A 12,576-nucleotide genomic window follows, 5' to 3' on the forward strand; every position below is an offset into this window, starting at 1 on the left:
ACGGAGTTCTGGAGAGAATGTGGGAAGATTTAGCCAGAAATTCAAACTACACAAAACAAATGAAAAAAAAATGAGGACATTATGAATTTCAGGAAAAATAAAAAGTTATATAAAAAGGAAAAATGTAATCATAGTATACGTGGCTCAGTTGTGAACAATATTTATGTGGCCCTAATGAAACACTTAATTTATCCAAACATTGCGTCATCTGGAATGAAGGTTATTACAACTACTGCAGCAGGGAGATAAGCTATACATGTACATATCTTCACTGAATACACACAGGGTTGCAAGCATAAAGATCTAAGTAAAATCCCAAAGGAAGAAGGGATGAAAGGTGGTAAACAATTAGTAAGTTCCCTTGGGTTAATTTACAACGTAAGCAACTAACAACAGTTACAATTTATGAACTCTCACTATTTATAACACTTGCCATGTTTTAGGACTTCATGTGATTGTCTAAAACATATTTTACAAACCTCAAAATTAAAGTAAGCCTAGGAATTAGGACTGATGTTTTAAAGAGGTAAAAAAAAAAAAAAAGGCTCTACAGGCATCTAAGCCAGCTCTTATCTTTTTTTTGCCTTGGGTGCCAGGAAGCACAGGACGAGATGAGGTAGAAATAAGAGTGAAAAGCAACCCAAACAGGTCTCTCCGAGGCTGAGGTTCAGCCAGCACCCATGGTACAGATGTCTTAGCTGGGAGGCACCTGTTGCCTGAGCTGGCCAAGTGCAGACTCACTTCTGAAAGTGGAGACCCATTATTTCTGATTCCATACTGTCCCTTGCCAAAGAAGAGATGTATATTTGCAAATTCTACAATTATGATATAATATTATCAGGAGGCTGGAAGGTGAGGAGTGGTGAAGTAAGAGAGAAAGTCACTAGGCAATGCCTAGAACTGCTTTTGGGAGAAAGCAGCATAGGCATATTACACAGCCACGGAGGTCTAAGCCAGAGAAACAGCGTGTGGCACAGACTATCAGTGGACTCCTGTATCTGCCTCCTATTCTGCTTCAGCAAAACGATGTTGAGTTGAACACATGGCTAAGTGTTTAGTTTAGCTAATGGCAGCACTGTTCAGCCTGCCCTGCAGCTAGGCGTAGCCATGAGGTATGTGCAGAAGCAAATGCTAGGTCATGCCCTCAAATGGAAGGCATAAGCCCTTTTTCTCCCCACTCCCTGCCCCTTCTTTCTTCCTGGACTGCAGATGAAGTACAGAGAAACTCAGAAACACGGAGAAGAGCGAGACTCTAAAAAGGTAGAGCAGGAAGATGGAAGGAGTGTTGGCTCTGATGACCTCACAAAGACCTCATACACACTCAAGCATTTCATGTGGGTGACACAATAAGCTCCTGATTATCTAGAACTGTGTCATAGCCACCAAACTTATACCCTAAGTAATATAAAATACTTGAGGCTGCAGTGAGCTATAATTATGCCATTGCACTGTAGTATGGGCAACAGAGTGAGACCTTGTGGGGGAGAAGAAGAGGGAGAGGGAGAGGGAGAGGGAGGGAGAGAGAAAGGAAAGGAAAGAAAAAGAAAAAGGAAAAGGAAAATGAAGGAAGGAAGGAAGGAAGAAAAAATTAATCATGAAGTGTTACCATTTTTATACTTGATAAGTTAGCAAAAACTTTTAGGAGGGTAATACTAATGTTTGTGAAGTTGCAGTGAAATTCATACATCATTGGATATGGCACTGTAAATTGATATAACCCTTTCAGAAACCAATAAAAGCAACATGTAACAAGAACTAGAAAAATGTTCCTAACCTTTGACCAAAAAAATCCCACTCTTGGGAATGTCTCCTAAGGAAAGTTCTACAGAAGCAAAGAGCCATGTGGATGTAAATCATCATAGCAGCTGTTTCCAAAACAGCCCCAAACATGGAAAAAGCCAATGTTCAACAAGATAAGGAAGACTTAAGATATCATGGTACAGCTTCAAATGGAAATTTAGTTTAAAAAAAAAGACATCATAGTACATTGAGTTGACAGAATATTATGTATGGACTTACAGCAGTCCCCAACCTTTTTGGCACCGGGACTGGTTTCAAGGAAGACAATTTTTTCATGGACTGAGGTGAGGGGGTGGGGTGTTGTGGGTTGAGGGGAGGTCGTGCAGCGCTCAGGTGGTGACATGCAGCCTGTTTCTTAATAGGCCACAGACCAGCACTGGGCTGAGGCCTGGGGGTTGGGGACAGCAGGAAAAAGACAATTGTGAAACCTACACAAAAACAAAGAAGCATTTTCTGATAGCATATCAGAAAGTGAAGACCAGAAAATGGAGGCAGAAGCAGTCTGATTTTTAAGAAATGTGTATGTGACAAACATGAATTAAAAAGTAATATGGTGCTTGCTTCGGCAGCACATATACTAAAATTGGAACGATACAGAGAAGATTAGCATGGCCAAGGAAAAAAAAAAAGTAATATGACCACACGCAAAAGAATGAAGTTGGATCCTTACTTCATGCCATATAGAAAATAAACTCAAAATGGATTAAAGACCCAAATGTAAGATCTAAAACTATAAAACACTTAGAAAACAAAATATATAAATATTTGTGACCTTTGATTAGGCAATGGTATTTTAGATATAACCCCCAAAACAAAAGCAACAAAAGAAAAAATTGATAAATTGGACTTTATCAAAATGAAAAACTTTTGTGCTTCAAAAGGTATCATCAAGAAGGTGAAAAGACAAGCCCAGAATTAAGAACAACTGGTGAAACTTCATCTGTATTTACAGCCGCTCCCCACCCATGGCATGTCTGAGCTTCGCCCCTCTGCCTGACCGCCCTACCACCATCCGTAGACAATTTGTCTTCCATGAAACTGGTCCCTGGTGCTAAAAAGGATGGGGACCACTGTTGTAAACCACATATCTGGAAAGAGACTGGTATCTATATAAAGAATTATTAAAATAAAACAATAAAAAGACAAAAATTAAAATTGAAATCAATTAAAAAATGGGCAAAGTACCTGAACAAACATTTCTCCACAGAAGATATATAAATGGCCAATAAACATATGAACAGATGCTTCACAATATAAGCCATCAGGGAAATGCAAATCAAAACCACAATGAGATACCACTTCACCCCCACTAGGATGACCGTAATCAAAAAGACAGACAGTAACTAGCATTGATAAGGATGTGAAGAAATCGGAACTCTCATGCACTGCTGGTGGGAATGTAAAATGATGAAGCCACTTCGGAAAACAGTCTGGAAGTTCCTCAAACACAGAATTACTTTATGGCCCAGCAATTCCAGTCCTGGGTATGGAGCCAAGGAAATGAAAACATATGTCCACAGAAACTCTGTACGAATGTTCATAGCAGCATTATTCACAGCAGTAAAAAAGTAGAAATAATCCAAATGTCCATTAACTAATAAATGGATAAATAAAATGTGGTGTATCCATACAACGGAGTATTATTTGGAAATAAAAAGGAATGAAGTACTGACACATACTACAACATGGAGTAACCTTGAAAACGTCATGCTAAGTCAAAGAAGCCAGACACAAAAGGACAAGTATCATGTGATTTCATTTACATGAAATGTCCAGAACAGGAAAATCTATGGAGACAGAAATTAAATTAGTGGTTGCCTACGACTGGGGATTAGTTGGGAACGGGTGGGGATGGGGTGACTGCTAGAGGGCCTGAGATTTCTTTTATGGATGATGAAAATGTTCTAAAATTGACCATGATGATGGTTGCACAGCTCTATAAATATACCAAAAACCATAGAATTGTATACTTTAAGTGGATGAATTGTATGGTATGTGAATTATAGCTAAATAAAGTTATTACAAGAGAAAGTAATAAAATATTAACAGATTTGCAATGAATGCATGATATTAATAGCAATTTGTATGCTGTATCTGGTCAAAACCTATTTCTTAGAAAGGACCAAACTAAAAGCTCAAGTTCACAACCAGGTCTAGTGTTCTCCACATTTCTTATAACACCTGAGCTGGTTATGCGATGCAGGAATCCAAGAATGTCATGGAGAAATCTGAAGAAACAGAAGAATTTCTCACAGTGGTTAGATAACAGCTGAATGCTTTAGTCATTACAAAGGAAACATTCCAGACAAAAAGGTGTCCTCTGCTCTCAGGGCACCCACTGCAAAGAAAGCAGGTCTTTCATGTCCTCTGGAAAGACAGACAAAGGACTTTCATTTGGTGTTCACCAAAGCAATGGTCCATGCAACTAGTTCCCAGGGATACTCTACGGAAACAGGGTTCTGAGATCAAGTGAGTGTGACAAGCGTTGCCTATGACCTCCTCTCTTAGACAGGTGCAGTGCACACCAGCAGAGCAAGGCTTTCGGAAGTCCAGAGCAAAGAAATCTGTGTATTTTTGTTTATTCCAGAATTTTTGACCACAGAAGCTTTTCTCTCTATATAACATCTATTAACATGTGCTGAAAGAACGCTACTAAAAACAGTTTGGTTAAAAACCACATCATTACCCTAGCATTACAGATCTGCTCCCCACCCCTTTGTCCCACCCCCATATTGATACTATGGAGACAGGGGCAAAACAATAGGAGCAATTAATTATTTAATGTTCTGGGGCCTCCAGGGAGGCTCTTGCTCTCTAATGTGTCAATAACAACAGAGTTCTACGTTCCCTTTATGGAGACCTCATTTGCCCTTTTGGCAAAAAATGCATTGTGTAGACAGTTGGTGACTCAGAGCCGAAACCTGTTGTTCCAAAGCCCCAGGGTTAGAATACTTTAATATTAGGAATGCAAGAAAAGGCTTCAGGAAAAGAAAGAACAGCTTCTAGAACTCTGATGATATTTTTCTACTGATGCCTTTTATGGTCTTTAGTTCCTATCAAGTCAGAGCTTACATAACATGACTTAAGTCAGAGTTGGTCAGCTGAGAAAAGGAGGCGACGTCAATGATTATGGAAATAAACTAAATTTCAAGAACTCTGGGGAAGCACTTTACTTTTTTCCCTCTGTTAAAGGAATTTTTACAAAATTATAGGATGCTAAGCAAAAGGAGTACATTTAGTTGATAACATCAGCAACCCAGTTGGCCGAGCCAGAAAACAGGGAACCATTCCAGGATCCTCCACCCTTGCCGCCTTCCACACACTCCTCAGAGCTATTCCCTCCCTCCACTCTGACTCGGGCTGTTGAGGTCCTCACAGCCCTTTCCCCGACTAATGGGGTCAGCTGGTCTGCCACTCAAGCATCACCCTGTCTGTGTGTGTCCTCTCCTCCTCAGAGCTCCCTCTTTACCCACAAGGCCCTCCAAGACCACCCTGAATGACAGCCCCATCACGTGCTCTGCCACGAAAGCATGACAAAGGTGACATGACCTTCCTTGAGTCAGCCAGATGGATCTGGGACCAGAACCTTGGTCATCTTGTGCCAAAGCAGGAGCTGATATGTAGAAACCAAATTAGGCACAGTAGGAACTCATGTTTGAGAATTTAAACTCCTACAAGTAATAAATCCAGTCACAAATGTGGGCTGCCATGACCCACAGTGGTCACTGATTTAACACTTGTTACCCTCAAAATCTGACATTCAAGTAAAAAAAAACAAGCCAGTCAGCAATGGTAAATGACAGCAGTGATGCGATGTTCTGGTTTAAAATGTAACCTCAAACGCCAGAAGAGGCATAAGTCCATATTCCTAGGGTAATTTTAATTCACCCTTTGGGAAAATTGTATTACACTCAATGCACTATACTGGCCTTACGTGACTGTAATGTCACATGTCAAAGTCCAGGGACTCAAGCAAATTAATCTAGAGACTCTGAATAAATTCACATCTGCAAAAGGAATAATTTTACTCTGAAAATTGGAATTGGAAAAATTCAGTGCCAAGTATAATGATCCATTTGGAATTATTTCAGACATTATTAAAAAGAGGGGAGAAAGTAGCTAATGAGCCATTCCAAGCAGAACATTACACTTGGCACTAAAGGTGCCAAAACAGATGACCAGGCCAAGTCAGGTGTACTGATACCCATGCGGTCATGAAAACCATGCTGTTTGTAGAAAATGATATAATTTCTCAATTTCTTACATATGAAAACGTTCTGAATTTATACAGTGCCTTTCATCTCAGGAACTCTATCTTTTATAATTTATTAGCTCATTAATCTCCTATTAATATTACTTAATTTTAATTTGTGTCTCCAAATTAACCATAAGAAAAAATGTAAGGTCTTCATGTTTACATTTTTTAGGTTTTCAATTTTAGATATTATTCAACCATTATAGATAGCCCTCAAAGAATCGCAAATTGCTCATGAGAGTAAAAACTGTGAGTTTTCCCTTTAAACTAAACAGTTGAAAAGAATCCAATCTTTCTTTTAAGTACAGAAAATAAACCTGAGAGAGATAGGGCTATTGGGCTTTATAGGCATACGCTGAAATTTTAACTCAAAAGAGTCTTTTCTCTATTCCAATAGATAACAAAAAGAGGTGAAACCAACAGATAATACCTGCCTTGTGTGGGGTGAATGACGTTTGCATCTGGCTGTCCTCCGTTCTGACCACCCAGGAGCACTCACAGTTAAGACTGAATGGCTCATCTATGTATCCCCAAGAGAGTGCACAGCAGCCTCTTGGGAAGGGCTAACTAATTTGAATCTTTAATGCTCCAAGCGAACAAGTGGAAGTTTTAAGCAAAGGGAAGCTCGGATGACATTGTCTCTTTCTCTCCAACCTGGTATCAAGAAATGTTTCATTCTGGTTATTTTGAAAATGGCAACTTCACATCACCATCCAAAACATTTTTGTTAGACAAATAATAATAGAGGTATCCCAAAAGTTGCCATATCTAGGTAAAATGGGAAATTATAGCTAAATGTATCTTTTGTTTTAATAGAGGAAAATTTATTATTTTAGAATTAATGAAGGTGGGTAGGTGTGTATTTTATTTTTTATTTCAGCACATTATGGGGGTATAAAAGTTTAGGTTACATATATTGCCCTTGGCGCCCTCCCCACCCCCCCACCTCGAGTCAGAGCCTGAAGTATGTCCATCCTCCTAAATGTATCTTTTCTTTTTTGAGACAGAGTCTCACCCTTTTGCCTTGGCTAGAGTGCCGTGGGGTCAGCCTAGCTCACAGCAACCTCAAACTCCTGGGCTTAAGCGATCCTATTGCCTCAGCCTTCCGAGTAGCTGGGACTACAGGCATGCGCCACCATGCCCAGCTAATTTTTTTCTATATATATTTTTAGTTGGCCAGATAATTTCTTTCTATTTTTAGTAGAGACAGGGGTCTCGCTCTTGCTCAGGCTGGTCTCGAACTCCTGACAAGCGATCCTCCCGCCTTGGCCTCCCAGAGTGCTAGGATTACAGGCGTGAGCCATGGCGCCCAGCCTCCATCCCCCTGAATGTATCTTTATTTACAAAATAATCATTACAAAATTTTACAAAATTTTTCCTTATACAAAGGGACACCGTGCATTTCAGACTCCAATAATTCAGATGGTGTACTCTGGGATGTTTATTGTCTATGGAAGAGAACACAGATGAGATTTTTGTAGAAATATTTAAATTACTCCAGAGATCTATTTCTTAACTGATAATGGACCTCCTTTTGCCTGCCTAGACTCCATATCCAACTTCCTCCGCTGAGAGCCCCTAAGGCTGTTTTGGAGAGCTGCCCCTCCTTCACTGGCTACAATCTTGGTGGTCCATCAAGGATGTTGCCTGGCCTTCACCTGGCCAAGAAAAAGGCCAAGGGCCCCAGCTGTACTGATCAGACACCTTGAAACAAGTGCTGGAAGTACTGAAGGCAGAGTTAGAGCAGATTTCCTATGACAGTGGCACTCAAGGGACTGTTACTTCCTGCTCCCCAAACCCTCAGGGCTGCCCACTCCTCTTCCAGACTGGTTTTTCAGCTATTCCTCTAGTCAGCGAGCTTCCCCACAGCATTCTCGCGTGTTCCCCTTTTCCTCTGGGTTAGCCAGAGATGGATTCTGTTGCTTGCAACCACAGAATCCCGACTAATGCATAAGCACCCCCCAAGTCTTCATGGACCAATTACAACTTGATATGCTAATTCTAGGTCAGCTCGATCCACTCATAAAGCAGAGCTGTGAAAGACCTGTACTGAGCACTCTGTCTGCTCAGAAGACCATATGAACTCTTTAAAATAATAAAATTAAGTGGTTGGAAGAGTTTTCTCTCATTCTCACTGGCTTCCCTCTAGTCCCTGTTGATGTAGCTTTATTTGATGGCAGAATTATAAATTAAGGAGGAGATTCTATTCCTACCAGAAAAGCACTTTAAATTTAGATTATATTGAAAGGGAGAGAGCTGAGCTTTCAATCAGAAGCAAGATGCAGACAAAATAGAAACTCACAGTGAAACCAGGGGAAAGCAACTTATGTTTTCAGAGCTCATTTTTATCCTCATGTTCCAAAATAAAAAAATAAAACATAAGGCTAAGGTGAAGAACAAACCACATGCGATGACACATGCGAGGGGACTGGGAACTCTGTGAATCACCGTCCAATCACTGTCCTCAGCCTTCACTGCCAGCTCACCTTTGCCAGGGACCAGTGCCTTCCAAAAGGCTTCCTTCAGAGAGCTGTGCCCATGTAAGAGTCTGTGGCTGGGGGAGATGGCCACGTGGGAAGTGCCGTAAATGGCCTCGGGGGTGGCCGTGTAGGCGGTCAGCTTTTCTCCCGTGACTTGCCCATCAACCTGGCAGGAGGAAAGAAGAGTTATTTCATTTCTCAGCCCTTCCTTTGGGTTGTGTCCCTCTCCAACTACGTCCCCTCCCCCTTCCCTCCTCATTCCCAGTGACAACAGCTTCTGACCACTGGACCAGGGCTGCAGAGAATGACACAGTGCCCGGCAGGGACTGAGAAGGGCGGGAGGGAAGAGGACCCAGCTTCCTGTCTTAGAAGCCCTTCCCAGGGCCCACCACTTAGTGTGTGGGTGGTCCCAAATGGAAGGTGGTCAAAGCATGCTCAAAAAGCTTTCTTCAAACACAATGACAAATCAAAAATAACTATCAGTGTTGTATTGTTTCTGTCCTGAGAAAGGAGCTATGTTGTCCTCAAGGATTTAAGGGTATAGTAAAAAAATAAAGGTATCTACTTTTCTAACAAAAACAAAAAGTTGCTAAAGTTATTACTGGCTTAAAGAGAGAACAAAAGGATAGCCTGGGCTGAGCTCACAACTGAGCTGGTTAAAATACCTTTCAAGGAAGAAGCATACAGTAGAGGCATCAACTGAGTGCCAATTATGTGACGATAATGGAGGACACAGAGAGAACAGGTGCTACTTCCTTCATGCATTTATTCAAACATTAACAGAGTGCCAATGAACTAAAAGACAGTCCAATACATGGCTCAAGTGCCAATTAGGTATCACCTACAGAGCCAGGATTGGAACATGGAGGCATGGCCACATGGTCCCTGTAGGACTGAGTATGTTTCCTCCCAGAGACAGCATGTTGCCCCATCTCATTTTCAGGTGGGTTCATGGAGATGAAAACATTTTCATAATGAAATGCTGCGCAAGGGAGAGAGTGTATTAGACTCTCCATGCACAGCAGCCGAGAGGCTCAGAGACCCACATCCCTAATGCTGGCTAAGAAGCAAAGACCTTCGATATGAGGACCAGACCAATGCTAATGCAGAGGCCCGAAAAGAGACGACCCTGCAAGTTTGAACAAAAGTCATGGCTGGACTGAATTTCATGCCACCTTCTCAGGAAAGCAGGAAGAGAGAAAGCTCAGTCCAGCTCTCGTTATTGAAAGGTTTCCAAAGTATACACTCCTTTATGGGAAGCTCCCCATGTCTGCAGCTGGAGAGAGCTGGATCACTTCTGTGGAATATGAGCTCAGTGGCAAGCAGCAGGTGCTCAACACCAGGTATAGCTGTCAGCAGAGAACAGTCTAGAAAGGTAAGCCAACTCTGTCTCTTGGCTGCTGCTTCCTCCTCTGAAGGTTTTGATGGGGACTAAGGTAAGGGTGGGGTGAGGAGCTAAACAAATAGAGCACAAAATTCTTGATGAGAAAAGGAGAAATCAGAAGGATAACAAAGAACACCCAGGTAAGAAATGGCTATAGAACAACTCTCTAGTCGGTAGAGACAACGAGAAAAGTCTTAGGGGCACTCTCCAGCGTAGGTGGGCCTTATGTTGTTAATTTTGAGCAGTGCCTCCACAGCAGTCTGGAACATACTCCTTAACAGCTCTAAGTCTGCCTAGTTTAAAAATGGTTTTACAGTTGCCTCTGCTCTCTTGGCTTCTCACCTGCTTTGCGACATGAACACCTTCGAGAATACAATGACAGCTATGGACCCACTGCTCAGGAAAATGCCCACACAAACATTTTGAACGTAATTTCAGGGATTTCATGGACCCCCAGAAGATCTTCTGTATATGTACCATCCAATATGGTAGCCGGTAGCAATATATGCCTATGAAGCATTTGATAGGTGGCTAGTATGTGCTATCACTGTAGAATACAGTAAATTTTGAAAGCTGTACTAAAACAAGAATGTAAACTATTTCTTTAATAAACCTTTTTTTATTGATCCCATTTTAAAACAATAATATTTTGGATATAATGGGTTAAATATAGTAATGTTATTAAAATGAATCTCACCTGTTTCTTTGCATACTTAAAAAAATATGGCTACTAGAAAATGTAAAGCTTTCTACTGGACAGTGCTGCTGCAGAGTCCCCAGTTGCCAGTTTAGTCAATGGGTCCCAAATGCAGGAGATTCCTAAGCATGAATTGCTAGAGCTACTGCTTGATCACCTTTAACGTGAAGTCCAGATGGCAGCCCACACACTCCCCGATCCAGTGGGCCTGCATGCCTTTTATTCCGTACCATTCTGGAAGGTCTGCCAACGCATCCTGCATGGCCTGTGGGAATGAAAGGAGAACAGAGAAGTGAGGAACAGAGCTTATTTAAGAAAAAGCAAATGATGTGGATCTTGTGAAGGTAGGAGCAGTGGGGACACGAGAGGAGGGTTAGGCCAAGTCAGAGAAGGCCGGCACGGGTTAAAAATAGAAGCGCTCATCATGACTCAACTCCGTGAGATGGGTTTGACTGACTTCTCTATTCTGAGTGGGCCATGGTTTCATGGAGAAAAGAAAATTATCAAGGAAAGATCACAATTCACAGCTTTGGCAAATGTGTTTAGTGCATTCTCTCCCACAGTCTGGGAACTAACAAAATTAAATTCAAGTTCATGAATTTTCAAACTCTAAGATATGCCATTCATGGGTGTTCCAAAATTCAATGATAACATATAAAGGCTGTTATAAATTGTATCTCTGCATTTAAAAAACAAAAATTAGTATAAGGGAAACATTGCATTAATTTGTGTAAACTCTTGCTATTAGAAACACATTATTGATTTTCATCTTAATTTTTCTACTTTTAATCCTAAATTCCTATAAAAGGGAGGTCTTTCTATTAATTATTCTCTATGGCCTCAAGTCATGTCAGTCCTTACTTGATGATGAGACATTTCTTTCAACAGATGGATTTAAAATTAAATTATACATCTGTAATGTGAAGATTCCTATCTATCTATCTATCATCTAATCTATCCATTACACACAAGGTGTCACTCTATCCCCCAGGCTGGAGTACAGTGGTGTGATCATAGCTCACTATGGCCTCCAACTCCTAGGCTTAAGTGATCCTCCTGCCTTAGCCTCCCAAGTAGCGGAGACTACAGGTGTGCACCACCGTGTCTGGCTAATTTTAAAATTTTTTGCAGAGACAGGGTCTTGCTATATTGCGCAGGTTGGTCTTGAACTCCTGGCCTCAAGCAATCCCCCTGCCTCAGCCTCCCAAAGTGAGCCACTGTGCCTGGCCAAGATTCTAATTCGTAATTCCTAATTGTATTATGGCTAATACAGGCAAATACTTTATTTGTCTAGTGTTTTATAATCCATAAAGTGCTTTTACACATATGTCTTCTCACACACTCTGGTAAGGTAGATCATTTTCAGATGAATGAATTTCTGTAGTGAGAGGTTATGTGACCCACACAAGGTCACAGGAATTGATGAGCCAGGACTAGAAACCAGGTATTACTAACAGTGTTCTTTCTGCTACAGGACAAAGATTCTTATTCTAATAAGAATAACAGAGCATTTTCCATAACTGTCATGTATCTATGCACATGGTTGCTATAAAATAATTCAATAAGTTACATATGTATTTCATATGGTTATCTGTATTTTATTCTTTTTATAATAGAATATGAAAACACAGCAAAAACTTACTGCTAAGGTTGGTATTGTGCAGATCACAACTGCTTCTGCTCTGAATTCAAAGAGTATAGCACAGGGAAATGTTGGCCTGTGATCCCTATCACTTAACTGCAAACTCTGACCTTTATATTCCACAGAGGGCCTGGCCCAGCGTCTAGAACTGTGCCTAGTCCTGGGCAAATGCTCACTAAATTCTCATGTAATTCCCTCTACTCCAGGGAGAAGATCAGAGAGACGTACTGCAGCATCAGACCCCAGGCACCTAGGAAGGGAAGTAATAACCTTTGTGGAATACTTCCTAAGTACCAGACACTTTTATGTATGTTGTCT

General features: G+C 41.1%; 1 protein-coding gene and 1 pseudogene across 2 annotated transcripts in view; one reads left to right on the forward strand and one right to left on the reverse strand.

Annotated features, from left to right (window-relative positions):
• The window catches only part of LARS2 (leucyl-tRNA synthetase 2, mitochondrial), a 150,656-nt gene that overhangs the window by 58,158 nt on the left and 79,922 nt on the right, over positions 1–12,576 (reverse strand). For both annotated transcript variants that reach the window (XM_069473522.1, XM_069473523.1), the window contains exons 8-9: positions 10,774–10,881; positions 8,542–8,701 (exon numbers count right to left, since the gene is read on the reverse strand). In XM_069473522.1, the coding sequence (XP_069329623.1) occupies positions 8,542–8,701; positions 10,774–10,881 (268 nt within the window). The remainder of the gene's footprint in view (positions 1–8,541; positions 8,702–10,773; positions 10,882–12,576) is intronic.
• LOC138388888 (U6 spliceosomal RNA) lies at positions 2,354–2,414 on the forward strand (annotated as a pseudogene).

Source organism: Eulemur rufifrons, chromosome 7 (genome assembly GCF_041146395.1).
Source record: "Eulemur rufifrons isolate Redbay chromosome 7, OSU_ERuf_1, whole genome shotgun sequence".
Lineage (NCBI taxonomy): Eukaryota > Metazoa > Chordata > Mammalia > Primates > Lemuridae > Eulemur > Eulemur rufifrons.